The following is a 12816-nucleotide window of genomic DNA, read 5'->3' as shown; positions in this document are numbered from 1 at the left end:
AAGATTGTTTTCAGAATCTTTTCAGGTCAAAGTCTCTAGCCCCTTTAACAGTTTGCCACAGGAATCAAGGGGAGACAGAAAAGGACACTTTGGAAACAATTCCTACTTGGTACAAATAGCTTAAACAATGAAACCGACCTTCAATCCCAGAACCCTAGACAGAAGAGATGGCAGCAGTGGGGAAATACACTCACAAAGCATTAGGAAAAACAGGTAGTATCCACTGGGTTTCCTATTCATCCTGATTTAACATTTTATTAGAAACCCTATCCTTTCCTAGGCTGGATTAGGCAATGGAAGAAAGATGAGGGGAGGCACACCTGTTGTATGCCTAAAGGTCCATGAAAGAGTGAGGGGGAGGAGAGAGGAGAGGAGGCTGTTGTAGATCCCCAAAAGACTAGGAAGCAGCCTTTCCTCTTCTTCCTGGGTTTCTGGCCCTGTAAATTAAAGCAGAGATTTTCTCTAATCTTCCCATTCTATCCCTAGTTGCCCAAGGAACAGAATGTACAGAGGGGAAGATCAGGATTGCTGCTGGCAGCCGTTCATGCCCCCCCCCCCAACCTCTCCTTCCTAGGCTGTTTGAGAAGGAGACTCCCAAAGTTTTTCTGTAACAAATAAAAAGAAGCACTCTATAGAACACAGTCCCCACCCCCAACACTTAACACAAGTCAGTGGGAGTCATCACAATTCAATCTCTAGACAAGAGGTTTTTTGATTGGAAACAAGGTCTTGATTTCAATGCAACTCCCTGTTAAATCTGTTCCCTCACCCCTCAATTCATTGCAAAGTTCTGGGATATGAACCCTGGAGTGTGTGTATGTGTATGTATGTATGTGTGTATGTGTGTGTGTGTGTGTGTGTGTGTGTGTGTGTGTGTGTGCATCTACTCAAAATGGCAAATTGGTAAGTCATATGTTTAAAAAATAATGAGAAGAGTTTAGAAATTAAAAAAACAATAACCATATGGTTCCAGAAAAGACCCTGATGTGGTATTGGGAGAGCCTGCTTGGGGAGGGGAAGGGTTTTAATCTCCTCATCATCTGAGTTGGGGGCAAGGGAAATGGTTCTCAGGTTGCTGTTTCCATTCTTGGCTCTAGTCTGTCCCAGAAAATAGCACTGTACAAGTAACTAACCACTGGTTCTACCTTGGAAGTGATATGAAGTAGACAGAACAGTATAGCAACCTGCTTCTCTTCCTTCTCTCCTGTGGTAGGGAAGAGGAGGGGCAGTGGTGAGGAAGGAGCAGGAGGAGTCTGAATTATGAACCAAGTTTTCCTGAAAAGTCTCTTTGCCTGTGTGGTTTGGTCCCTCCCAGACCCAGCCAACCTCACTGGCTCTGGGCAAAAGGATGGAATATGCTTGAGTAGAAGGAAGAAATGGTACACTTTTTCTCCTTAACTCCCCAAAGATCCATTGTACTGGTGGAAGACCAAAAAGTGGTGAGATGTGGAAGGTGAAGACCCACCCCATTCGGGACAGTTTGCTTCCTGGGTAAAGCTAGGTCAGAGAGATCCCGCAGCCTTCCAGCTTTTTCCCCCTTTAGACTTTTTCTCCTCTGTTGAGAGCAGTTTCCTAACCGTGAAACTTCCCCACGTTTTCCTTCCAGAGGCCTCTCCCTGTAAATGGTAACTATTATTGTTTCTCAGGTCTCCAGCAGACACTGTCCCCAGGGATAGAATCTGAGTAAGTGGAGGTCCTAAGTAGGAGATTGAGAGCTAAATCAAGAAAGTCTTCCTAGAAACACTGTGAGACTGAGAAGCAGGCAGCTGGGCATGGGAAGGACGAATAATAATAGCTGACATTTGTATTTCTATTTTTAAGCACTTATACATGATTATTATTTGTGAGGTTGTTATGACTGGCTATTACTATGGGCATTTGTAGAGGAGGATGTTAGGTCTCAGAAAAGTGAGGTAGTAACTCATCTGTAGCCCACGAGGTGGTGAATACCGGAGATGAGCCTTACACCTGTGTTTTGGAGTCCAGCCTTCTCTCCCCCGCAGGGTTTACCTGGCAGATCAACAAACAAGCGTCCCTTTTACTTGTCTCCCCCCCCCCCCCCCCCCCCCCCCCCCCCCCCCCCCCCCCCCCCCCCCCCCCCCCCCCCCCCCCCCCCCCCCCCCCCCCCCCCCCCCCCCCCCCCCCCCCCCCCGACCCTTCTACCACCCAGCTCCTGTGTCCCCAACGGCCAGCTCCGACGGCCTAGTTTCCCTCTCCCGTGCCCGGGTCATCCCCTGGCTTCTGGGGAGGCGCGCAGGGTGGGGCCACCTCAGAGGATTTAGGCTTGGCCATTGTCGTTACTGGAAGATCTCAAGGCACTTTCACTGGGTTGCTCCCAGAGGAAGGGAAATGACTCATGCCGAGGTCGCTCCGAATGGGTGGTGTGGTCAGCCCAAAGGGCCGGGCTGTCCCCCTCCAAACGGCCGCTCCCGGCGCCCGAGGGACGAAGGGCCCCTGGCTCCCCCTCGGCGGCGTCCCGCAGCAGGGGTCCGGAGGGGACTGGCCAAGGAGAGGTCCCCTTCCTCCTGGCCCCGGGCCCGGCTCCCACATCCCGGCCGTCCCTCCCCGTGTGGCTGGCAACCTCAGCCCGAGGTCAGTGCTGCCATCACGTGAACCCCTCACGTTTGCAAGGTTGCAGAAAGGGCTGTTTGATCTCGGAGGGAGCAGCAGGCTGGCCAGTCACTCCTCAGGAATTCACATGCTTCTGCCACATACACTCCCCAAACCCGTCACCCCCTGCTCTCCACCCATCCCACTCCACTTGCAGCTCCGCCTAAGGCCGCGCTAGAGGTTTTCTAAGGCAGAAAGAAATAAAACAGTGTGAGGGAGCTTGCCGCCTCTACAGACTACAAATCCCAGCAACCCTCGGGCGACGCAGGCGCACTGAGTTCAACGTGCCTGCTGCTGGAAAAGTGTGTCACTGGGGCACGAGGCGCTCCCTGGGATCACATGGTACCTGCTCCAGTGCCGCGTGCGGGCTCGGGAGCCCTGGGCTTCTGGCGCCTGCGCAGAGTCCTCTGTCCCAGGGAAGAGGCTCGGGCAAAAGGCGGCTGAGATTGGCAGAGTGAAATATTGCAGCTGAGCGAGCGCATCAGGGCACTCGACTTCTCCCCATCCCCTATCCACCTCCCGACTCCAGCCAGGACCACTGGCATCGGCCGCCTCCTGGACTGCCACGCTGCACTGCCGCAGAGCTGCTGGGCAGTCACCCCTACCGTGCATTGCAGAGACCCTCCCCTCTTCCTTTCCCAGCCGGAGCTACTGCAGACTGATTGCACCCTCTCTGCCCTGCTGCTCCTCCCATGCAAAGCAGATCCTTGCTGCTCCCGCTTCGCCCTTCCTGGAGGGCTGCCGCCATCCGGTCGCCCAAAGGTTTCGCCGCCAGGTGCCGGGAGCCCCAGCTCTGAGAGTGCTGGGCTGGGGGATTCCCCGCCGTCAGCCAGTGCGCAGCGGGCGAGGGCCACAGTCCGAAACTACAGCTTGAGACACGGTCCTGTTTGAATGAGAGCTGTCAGTCGGTGAAGACATGACGACCACTCTGGACTCCAACAATAACACAGGTACAGTGGCTCCGGGGCGACCATCTCTGCACCGCTGGCACCTCCCGAGGTCTCCCCTTTCCTGGCAGCAAGAGGAGGGGGCTCAGGTTCACGGCCCCGGGTTGGGGATAAGGAGTATCTTTCTTGGAGCCCTCCACCGGGAACTCCCGAAACCGGAGGAGAATGGCCTCTGGGGAGACCCTGAGAGTCAGAAGCTGAGCTGGGGACCCCAAAAGTGGCCCCTGGGAGCCCTTCTCTGTCCCTCCCTCCCATTGCAGTCTGCCCTGCCGCCGTGGAGCAGAGGCTCTGTCCGCTGGCGAACGCCTCGCCTTGCCTCCCTCCCCTCTCGGGGCTTCCCTGAAACCTGAGAGGAAGGAAGGGTTACGCTCGCCGCAGGTCAGGGCTGGGAAGCAGAGCCCAAGAGCGGGACTCATCCTCCGCAGGGGAGGGTCGCTTGGGTTGCCTGCTGCGGGCCGGGGGTCGGGGCACTTGGGGAGCAGATCCTCCTCCTCCTGGGCAGAGTATAGGGAGGGAGGGCAGGCGGGAGTCGGGCCGGGACCAGGGTGGGGGGCCCGGCTTGGGCCGGGGTCCGCTCGGGAGCCCCGGCTGCCCCGGCTGCCCCAGGGCTCACATGGCCGCCGGGCTGGGCCCACGTGCTGCGTTTGTTTTCATTCAGCCGTCGCCGCGGCCGCTTCCCCATTGGCCGACGCCTCCCGGCCCCGTTACATAATGAGCTCCGCCTCCCCGTCTCCGGGGTAACGCGGATCCCCCTCCTCCCCCGCCTCTCTCCTCCCGCCCCATCCAGCTCTCCCGGCTCCCCCTCCGCTCCGCCCCGGACTCTCCAGCCCCGGGAGGTCGCGGCGGGGCCCCTCCTGCCCTGACGGGAAGCGCGCGGGGCGGGGCCTCAGTTCCGGGGTTCCTCGTTGGGGAGCCACGTGCGAACGGCACACGTGGAGCGGGGACGTGCGGCCGGCTGAGGGCCCCGCCCCGCCCCGCCCGGTGCGTCGGGATCTGGGTGAAGCGGGGCTGACTCACCGCCCCCGCCCGCCTCCTTCTCCTCCTCCCCCACGGTGGCTGAGTTGGCTGAGGCTCAGCGTGACCTTGCACTGCCTCCCGTTTCTAAAGCCAAGGAGCCCCGCGCCTCTCCCCAGTGCCGCATTCTCCCCGCGCCCCAGTCGTGGCGCCCTTCTTCCGTGATGCCTTTGTCTCGGCCTTGGTGTCCCCGAGAGCCCTACCTGGGCTCGGGGCGCCCCGCTCTAGCTTCCGGCAATCACACATCCGCTACCCCGGCCCTCTGCTGGGGTTCCGCTGCTTTCGTGCCCCGCCCCCCCCCCCCCCCCCCCCCCCCCCCCGCCCGAGCTCCAGTTACGCAAGAAAAAACTTGTCCCTCAGCCCCGGGAGTAGCGGGGAAGCGACACCCGAACCGTGGCGGGCGGGGGCGCGCTGCCAACGGCGCTGAGCGCGGAGCTCTCGGAGGCGCGGGGCCGATCGGTGGGCAGGCTGGCGCTCCTGCTCCCTCTCCGCCCCCAAACTTTGGAACTCCAGGAGCTGGGCGTTGCGCAAGCGGCTTAGGGAGAGCGGGGCTCGCCCGGCCAGGCGAGAGCTATTTTGAGGTGGTCCCCGCCCATCCCCGTGTGTCTGTGAGCGTGAGGGCAGTCAGCGTGTGCCTGCTGGGGCACCGTGTGCGGTAGGCCCGCTCCCACGTGCCCTCCGCCTTCACCTCCCTTGCCCACCCCGGCCGTCCGGCCAGAAGGCAGGTCAGGGTTTCCACGTGGGTGTGGCAGACATCTTGCCCCTTCCCCCAGAGCGCCCGATTGGCACCGGAGTGGCGCGGCTCCCCGGGCGTCTTCCCGTGATACGGTTTTCTTGCGCACTGTCCAAAGGCCCGAAGTTCTTGTGCCCTTCTGGGCAGAATCTGGGAAGCTGCATTCTCTGGCGCTAGAGCCAGACCGTTGTTATTGAAAGCCAGCCGTCACCTCTAAACCATTTATGCAAACCCAAAGAACACGGAATAAAGCACTTTCTGGCCATGTTATGCTCTCCGCACTGCTCCTCCCCAACAGAGTGAGCGACCTTATAATGAATGGAATAATGAGTATAAAAAGAATAGAACTTGTAATGAAAAGGGCGTTACATTTAAAGAGTCCAAAAATCTGGCTTGGAAATCTTTGAGATGCTAATTATTACTAGTTATATGATCCTGGGCAAGTCATTTCCATGACTTCTTTTTCCCTAACTTTAAAGTCAAGAGGTTTCACAAAAGTCTTTTAACAGCTTTATTTCTTACAAACCTGAGAAACCTTAGGAGAAGACATGAGTTTAAAAACAGGGCAGAGTTTCATTACCTAATTTAACATGACCTCTTTCTCCACTGGGGGTACAGCCTTAGGCTGAATCTTCACCTTTGGGGGTGATCTTGGAACTAAGATGAGAAGATCTTTTCTGGAGGAAATGGGTCTTGTGACCTGGTTCTTCCTCCCTTTCATCCTCCCAGGTTCAGCCACGAACAACTAGGTCAGCCGTAGCAACTTGTGCTCTGTAGGGGAGGGGACCCAAGACTAGTGTGGGAGCCGGATTACAAAGCCTTCAACCATTCTTTCTACTGCAATAATATGTGTTGGTGAGAGGGACTTGCCTATGGCATAGGATCAGAACTCTGCATCAGTCATTTTAGGCTTGCTTTTTGGAGTAAGAAAACGGACAAAAATTGGCTTTTAGAGGCCACTAGCCACCCAGCTTCAGGGAATTGAGATAAGGTAGATGGATAACTCCTTAGGGTTGGAAGGCCCTTTGAGGAGACTCGATAGCCCCCTGAAGGATGTCAGTATAATGGCTAACCTCTTCCATTTGTCTTTTTTCTCCTCCCAGGTGGAGTCATCACCTATATTGGTTCCAATGGCTCATCTCCCAGCCGAACCAGCCCTGTTTCTCTCTGCAGTGAGAGCTCCAATGGCAGTTTCCAGTCCCTGACCCATGCCTTCCCCACCTACTTTCCACCCTCTCCCACTGGCTCCCTCACTCAGGATCCAGGCCGGCCTTTTGGGAGTGCCCCCCCTGGCTTGAGGGAAGACCTCTCCCCCTCATCATCATCATCCTCTTCCTCCTCTTCCTCTGCCTCCTTCTATAATGGAAGCTCCCCTGGAGGACTGCAGGTGGCAATGGAGGACAGCAGCAGAGTGTCCCCCAGCAAGAGTACCAGCAGCATCACTAGTGAGTCCTGGAGTGGGCTGGGGTGGTACTGCTTAAGGAATAGATGCTGATTTTTCCTCTTGTTTGCATAAATTTCATTTTATTTAAAAACGAGTAGAATTTCCCTTCTCACTCTCCCCATTCCATCCCCCAGCCCATCTCAGCTAAAAAAATTCAGTTGGGCTGTGCCTCTGGTGGCCAAACCTAACCCAACCCATGGGATTGAACCCTTTCCTCTGGGGGTTGATGAAGCACCCACCAAGAAGGCTGGCTTACACGTTGTTTCTGTCTACCCAACCCTCTTTTCTTCCAGAGCTTAATGGCATGGTGCTGCTTTGTAAGGTGTGTGGGGATGTCGCCTCCGGCTTCCACTATGGCGTCCATGCTTGTGAAGGCTGCAAGGTGAACAGGGACTCGGGGAGCTTCCTGGGGATTTGGGGAAGGGCTGGGAACTTCTGGTGTCCAGGGCCTCCTGAGTGCAAGGGCACAGAGTGGGGGAGGGTGATTTCCTGGCTCTGGCTAGTCCTGCAGCCTGTCGTGGACCTTGCTGACCCCTTCGCTTCCCCTCTAGGGCTTCTTCCGACGAAGCATTCAGCAGAATATCCAGTACAAAAAGTGCCTAAAGAACGAGAGTTGCTCCATCATCCGCATTAACCGTAACCGCTGTCAGCAGTGCCGATTCAAGAAATGCCTATCCGTGGGCATGTCCCGAGATGGTGCGAGCCCAAGGGCCCCTCCTCTCCCTCCGACCCCAGCCCTGGAGTCCTTGCGCCCTTCAGGGGTGACTTTTAAAGGACTCTCCTCTCTCACCCTGAAAACGGAAATGGATTTGCAGAATAATTCACATTCCATTTCCTTCGCTCCAGGCCCACAGAAACATGGCTTTATAGAATTGTCAGAGCCGGAAGGGGACTGAGGGCTCAGCCATTTCAACTACTTGCCTCCTTTTATCAGAGGAAGGCCCTGAGGTCCGGGGAGGTCAAGGGACTTCCTTGGGTTCACTGTAGGTTAGTGTTGGCGCCCAGAGCCAGCTTTTCCTGCTGTTTCAGGCCCCCTGAGAGCTCTGCTCGGGGCCGAGTCGTCCTTAGCTCCTTCCGGGCCAGACTGGACGGTCCCCGCCGGCTTAGTGGAAGCAGCTCGGAGTTGACTCTTCACTCCCCTTCCCCTTCCAATCCTCAGTGTCACGAGCTCCCTGTTGGCTCTCCCCAGAGCTGGAGGGATCCCATTTGATGGCAGGGAAGGGAGGTGTGGGTGGGAGCAGAGTAAGTTGACATCTCCCTTCCCTTCCCTTCCCATCAGCTGTACGTTTTGGGAGGATTCCAAAGAGAGAGAAGCAGAGGATGCTTGCCGAGATGCAAAGTGCCATGAACCTGGCCAATAACCAGCTGAGCACTCAGTGCCCGCCCGAGGCTTCTCCCGCCAGAATCCCCGCAGCAGGCCCCCTGGGTTCCTCACCACCCCCAGTTCCAGCTCCCTCCCCCCTTGTGGGCTTCTCCCAGTTTCCCCAACAGTTGACACCCCCTCGCTCTCCAAGCCCCGAGGCCAAGGTGGAGGATGTGATCTCCCAGGTGGCTCGAGCCCACAGAGAGATCTTCACCTATGCCCATGACAAACTGGGCACCGCGCCCAATGGCATGAATGCCAACCAGACGCCCAGCGGCCCCCCGGCATCGACCCCCCCTCGCTGGGAGAGCCACTGCTGTCCTCCAGTACCTCCCGATGACAACAACTCTGCTGCCACCCAGCGCCACAATGAGGCCCGGAATGGCCTCCGCCCGGCTGCAAGCTCGTACCCACCGCCCTGGCCGGCCACCGCCCCCCACCACGGGTGCCACCAGCACAACGGAAACGGGCACCGTCTCTGCCCCACCCACATGTACCAGGGCCCGGAGGCCGACGCCTCCCCCGGCTGCCCCTGGCAGGACCGCTCCAAGAACATTCTGCTGGTGAGTTGGAGTTAGGGGCGCGGCCTGGGCTAGGCTGAGGCAGTGGGGGCAGAGGCCTCAAGCATGAGCCACCAATTCCCCCCTTCTGAGAGCCTCTGCCACCAGGAGGAGCCCCCTTTTCTAAGAAGGTGGGAGGGGCACGAGTCTCTCGGTGTTCCCCTGGTGGTTGGGAGCCAGGGGACTTGGCACGGGAGGGCGCCGTTCTGTGATGTGCTCGAGGCTTGGCCAGGCGCTCCCTCCTTCTGCCTCTTAATCCCCACTGCCTGCCCCCATTGGGTATGTCAGTCCAAGGGGGCCTGGTCTGTGATAAAAGCCCTTGGGCACCCGCCTCCCGTGGGTCAGTACCTGGAACCCCCCAGGCCCATCCGGTTTCCACCTCCTCCCATTTCTCCTCCAAGGCATGCCCCATGAACATGTACCCCCACGGGCGCAGCGGGCGAAGCGTGCAGGAGATCTGGGAGGACTTCTCCATGAGCTTTACTCCCGCCGTGCGCGAAGTTGTGGAATTTGCCAAGCACATCCCGGGCTTCTGCGACCTCTCTCAGCATGACCAGGTCACCCTGCTCAAGGCTGGCACCTTTGAGGTGAGCCCCTGACTGGCAGCGCCGCTGGGTGGGGGGCAGGAGCTGGGAGCCTCGGGACCCAAACCTTCCAGCCCCCCTCCCTCCACTTCCCCAAGCCCAACGCCCCCTCCCTCCAGATCAAGGAGGGGAAAGTGGTTTGGGTGATTCCCATAGCGAAACACTTTCTCTCTCCTTCTCCTGCCTTGGGGAGAGAGACTCCATTTTCAGAGGGACTGAAATTCTTGGGCCTAATCCAGATACATCCTGGAAATGAAAACACATTGTTCCAGTACAAGCCGGGCGCACGCTCTCTGACCGGGCGCTGGGCCGGGGTCCCCGGCTTCCCAGGTGCCCGCGCTGACGCACGCCCCTTTACCCAGGTGCTGATGGTACGTTTCGCTTCGCTGTTCAACGTGAAAGAGCAAACGGTCATGTTCCTGAGCCGCACCACATACAGCCTGCAGGAGCTGGGCGCCATGGGCATGGGCGACCTGCTCAGTGCCATGTTCGACTTCAGTGAGAAGCTCAACTCCCTGGCCCTCACCGAGGAGGAGCTGGGCCTGTTCACAGCAGTGGTGCTTGTCTCTGCAGGTAGGCCTCGGCTTCGGCCCCAGGGGCTGTGGGGAGTGGGCCCGCGTGTCCCCGGGGGGCCTCCCAAAGACTCAGGGTACCAGGCAGCCCCCCACACTCCTGCCCCCTGGCCCCGAGGCCATCAGCGTCGGCGTGTCCCTTAGGGGGCCGTGTGTGGGGATGCCCCCTGAGTCGCCCCCGCTCTCTCCCACAGACCGATCAGGCATGGAGAACTCGGCCTCCGTGGAGCAGCTGCAGGAGACACTGCTCCGGGCCCTGCGGGCACTGGTCCTGAAGAACAGGCCCTCGGAGACCTCCCGCTTCACCAAGCTGCTGCTCAAGCTGCCCGATCTCCGGACCCTCAACAACATGCATTCCGAGAAGCTGCTCTCCTTCCGGGTGGACGCCCAGTGACCGCCGTCCCCACCGGCCTCTCCTTGTACAGAACCGAACTCTGCCCTTGTCCTCAAAGAGACAAAGCACCCCCTGCCCCAGAATCTTATTTATATTGTTATAAAATGTTCCTGCGAGCCTCTGCCCCACCCTGCCTCCTTGTACATAGCCCCCTCGGAACTGCCCCCGCCCCCTGCCCCGTCCTGCCCCCTCTGGAATCAGTAGCTGACATCTATCTGAGCTGGCGTGTGTGGTGTCTGTCGGGGCGGGGGCCTGATGGCCAGCACACGGGCCGGGAGGGAGACGGCATGCAGACACAGAAGGGTCCACAGGGGAGGTATTTTCATCATATATTTATTACATAAATATATAGTAAAATAGACGAGCGACAATTACCATAAAAATATCTTTCTTTAAAATCCTGACCCAAAACACAACGGGGTGAAAAATCGCACATAACAGACATACTGATTGTCAATATGGGGGTGGGGGTCAGGATAGGCCTCCCCCCATTCCTCTTACCGGCCTTTGTCCCTCCCCAGGGGAAGGAGCTGCCCCCAGCCAGCCATATTTCCCCCCACCCCCACCCACAGCACCAGCTTCTCATACATTCAGTAGCGCCCCCAGGCAGTACCCCCCCCAAGAGTTATGGGGTAGGGGTTCCCCTAGTCCCCTTGTGGACGGTGTCTTTGCCCCCCACCCCCTCTCCACCCTGTAGGCCGGCCACCAGGGGATGAGGGCAGGGACAGGGGACTCCTCTCTCCCCACTCCCCCCACCTGGGACAGAGCAAGGTGGGGAGCTGGATGAGGTATGTGTGTTAAAAATGATGGGTGGGGGAATACTGAGATGGGGAAGGAGGCAGGGCGGGGGTAGAGAGCGGGAAGGGGGGCAGTGTAGTGGTCATGGCTCTAGGGCCCCCCCATCCTATCCTGGGCACCCCTCCCACAGCCAATACTGCAACACTAGGCCCCCCCACCCAAGCGCCCTGGCCCAATACTGGAGGGGGTTTGCTAAGCACCCTCGAGTCACGCCATCCACCCCTCCCTCCTTTATTAGCACCAATGATCTCCAAGATTGGACCCCTGGTCCTCTACTTCCCACAGTAGGGACAGGGGAATTTGTGAACTTAGAGCAGGTGCTCTAAGACTCCCTGTGTCCACGAGCCCCTCCGGACCCCCCAAATTAAGCGTACACGGACGGGGACACTCACCCAGACACACACGCAGACACACAGAACATGCATCCTCCGCACGTCCTCGAGCGGGCCAGCGGCCGCCCCCACCCCAAGGCCGAGGCAGTGCAGGGAGCTGGGCCGGCCGGCCCATCTGGCGCGAGGGCGGGTGGTGTGCTGGAAGTAATTCCCAAGTGCCTAGAAGGGGCCCAAGCCCCGGAGCCTTCCCTGCTGTGTCCGTGGCTGAATAAAAGGAGACAGAGCAGGGACCCTGCCGGCCCTGCCGGGGCTGGGGGGAGACTCATCCTATGACCCGGGGCACAGACGGAGAGCTAGAGCGTTCCGGGTAGCGGGTGTGAAGGACGGACGCACAGACCCACACACGGACGCACACACAGCCTGGGTCCTCCTGTCCCCCCTCGGGTCTGGGGGATGTGCTGGGAAATCCAGGAGGACCCGGGGGGGGGGGGGGCCAAGGCCGGACTCTGCTCCGGAGAGTTCAGGGCTGTGGAGGCTGAGGAGGGGCGGTGTGGGGTGTCAGGCAGGGGCTTAGGCCGAGGGGAGACGTGGCAGATCCTCAGCTGCTTAAGACATTTTTGCCCAAGTAGTGCAAAGAGGAGGAAATCCACAACCCCCTCACCCCCAGCACTGATCCCATCACCCATGGCTTCTCGGGGCAAGGTCTCCGTCCTTGCCCATATGTGACCCCGTATTCCTCAGACCTGCTCATTCCCTTAACGGGGGGCTAGTTCCTGCAGTCCCTGGTTGGAGGAGGGGAGAGGGGGCTGCACACTCAAACCAAACAAACAAAGCGGGGAACTCTGGCCAGAAACAGTCCCCTTCCCTGGTTTTCGTTTTCCTGGGATGAGGGTTGGGGCGCAGCAAGCTGGAGTTCCTGAATTAGTTTAAAGGAGCAGGGAGTCCCTGGTTGGGGGAGGAAGAGGGTGGCAGACACGGCCAGAGTTTCAGTGATATAAATGAACACCCCCAAAGCCCCCCCCCGTGATCCCCTCCAAAACTAAGTGCCATTTCCCTAGCCCCTCCATACTACCACCTTCAGGTGCCTTCTGAGACATCAGGGCACTGCCAGGAATGGAGGAGACAAGGGCAAAAGAAGGGACGGGGTTAGTGCATCATGGGGGGCTGGAATCCTGGAGGAGAGAAGAGTGGGCCTAGGAGTGGAGTTGGGGAGACCCAGACTCAAAAGTACCCCCTATCGCAGCCTCTTGATTGTAGCTAACTCTGCAGGACATGGGGAGGAGGTGGAGAGCTGGGACCAAAGTCTTTCCTGGTGTGGACACCAAGGTGGCCTGGAAGGGGGGAAGTCTCTGGGATGGTGGGCATTTTAACAGGGAGCCATAGAGGGTACTGGCTGGCATCCAGTGTGAGAGGTAGATGGAGCTCAGAATTAGCGGGCACAAGTGGCGAGCAGAGGGTGCAAAGG

General features: G+C 58.5%; 1 protein-coding gene across 2 annotated transcripts; it reads left to right on the top strand.

Moving 5' to 3' along the window:
- Positions 1 to 2774: 2774 nt before the first annotated feature.
- Positions 2775 to 10800, top strand: NR1D1 (nuclear receptor subfamily 1 group D member 1). Of its 2 annotated transcripts, none has more exons than XM_031966214.1 (8): positions 2775 to 3560; positions 6408 to 6749; positions 7042 to 7130; positions 7300 to 7444; positions 8028 to 8674; positions 9073 to 9258; positions 9618 to 9828; positions 10022 to 10800. In XM_031966214.1, exons 1-8 carry the CDS (start codon positions 3527 to 3529, stop codon positions 10219 to 10221), a joined length of 1854 nt encoding a protein of 617 aa, XP_031822074.1. In that variant the 5' UTR covers positions 2775 to 3526; the 3' UTR covers positions 10222 to 10800. The 2 variants fall into 2 exon arrangements, with proteins under 2 accessions (XP_031822074.1, XP_031822075.1); XM_031966215.1 differs by lacking the exon at positions 2775 to 3560 and adding an exon at positions 4899 to 5603 and having other exon boundaries at positions 10022 to 10799.
- The last annotated feature ends 2016 nt before the right edge of the window (positions 10801 to 12816 follow it).

The sequence above is a fragment of the Sarcophilus harrisii genome, chromosome 4 (genome assembly GCF_902635505.1).
Source record: "Sarcophilus harrisii chromosome 4, mSarHar1.11, whole genome shotgun sequence".
NCBI lineage: Eukaryota > Metazoa > Chordata > Mammalia > Dasyuromorphia > Dasyuridae > Sarcophilus > Sarcophilus harrisii.
The sequence above is the reverse complement of the archived record's forward strand: the minus strand, read 5'-3'. Positions and strand labels throughout refer to the sequence as shown.

What these genes read in the sequence shown, in the direction of transcription:
- NR1D1 (XM_031966214.1), top strand. Translation starts at nt 3,527, where the DNA reads ATGACGACCACTCTGGACTCCAACAATAACACAG. An exon ending in CGTGGGCATGTCCCGAGATG is followed by an intron (nt 7,445 to 8,027) that starts GTGCGAGCCCAA and finishes CCTTCCCATCAG; the next exon opens with CTGTACGTTTTGGGAGGATT. An exon ending in TCAAGGCTGGCACCTTTGAG is followed by an intron (nt 9,259 to 9,617) that starts GTGAGCCCCTGA and finishes CCCTTTACCCAG; the next exon opens with GTGCTGATGGTACGTTTCGC.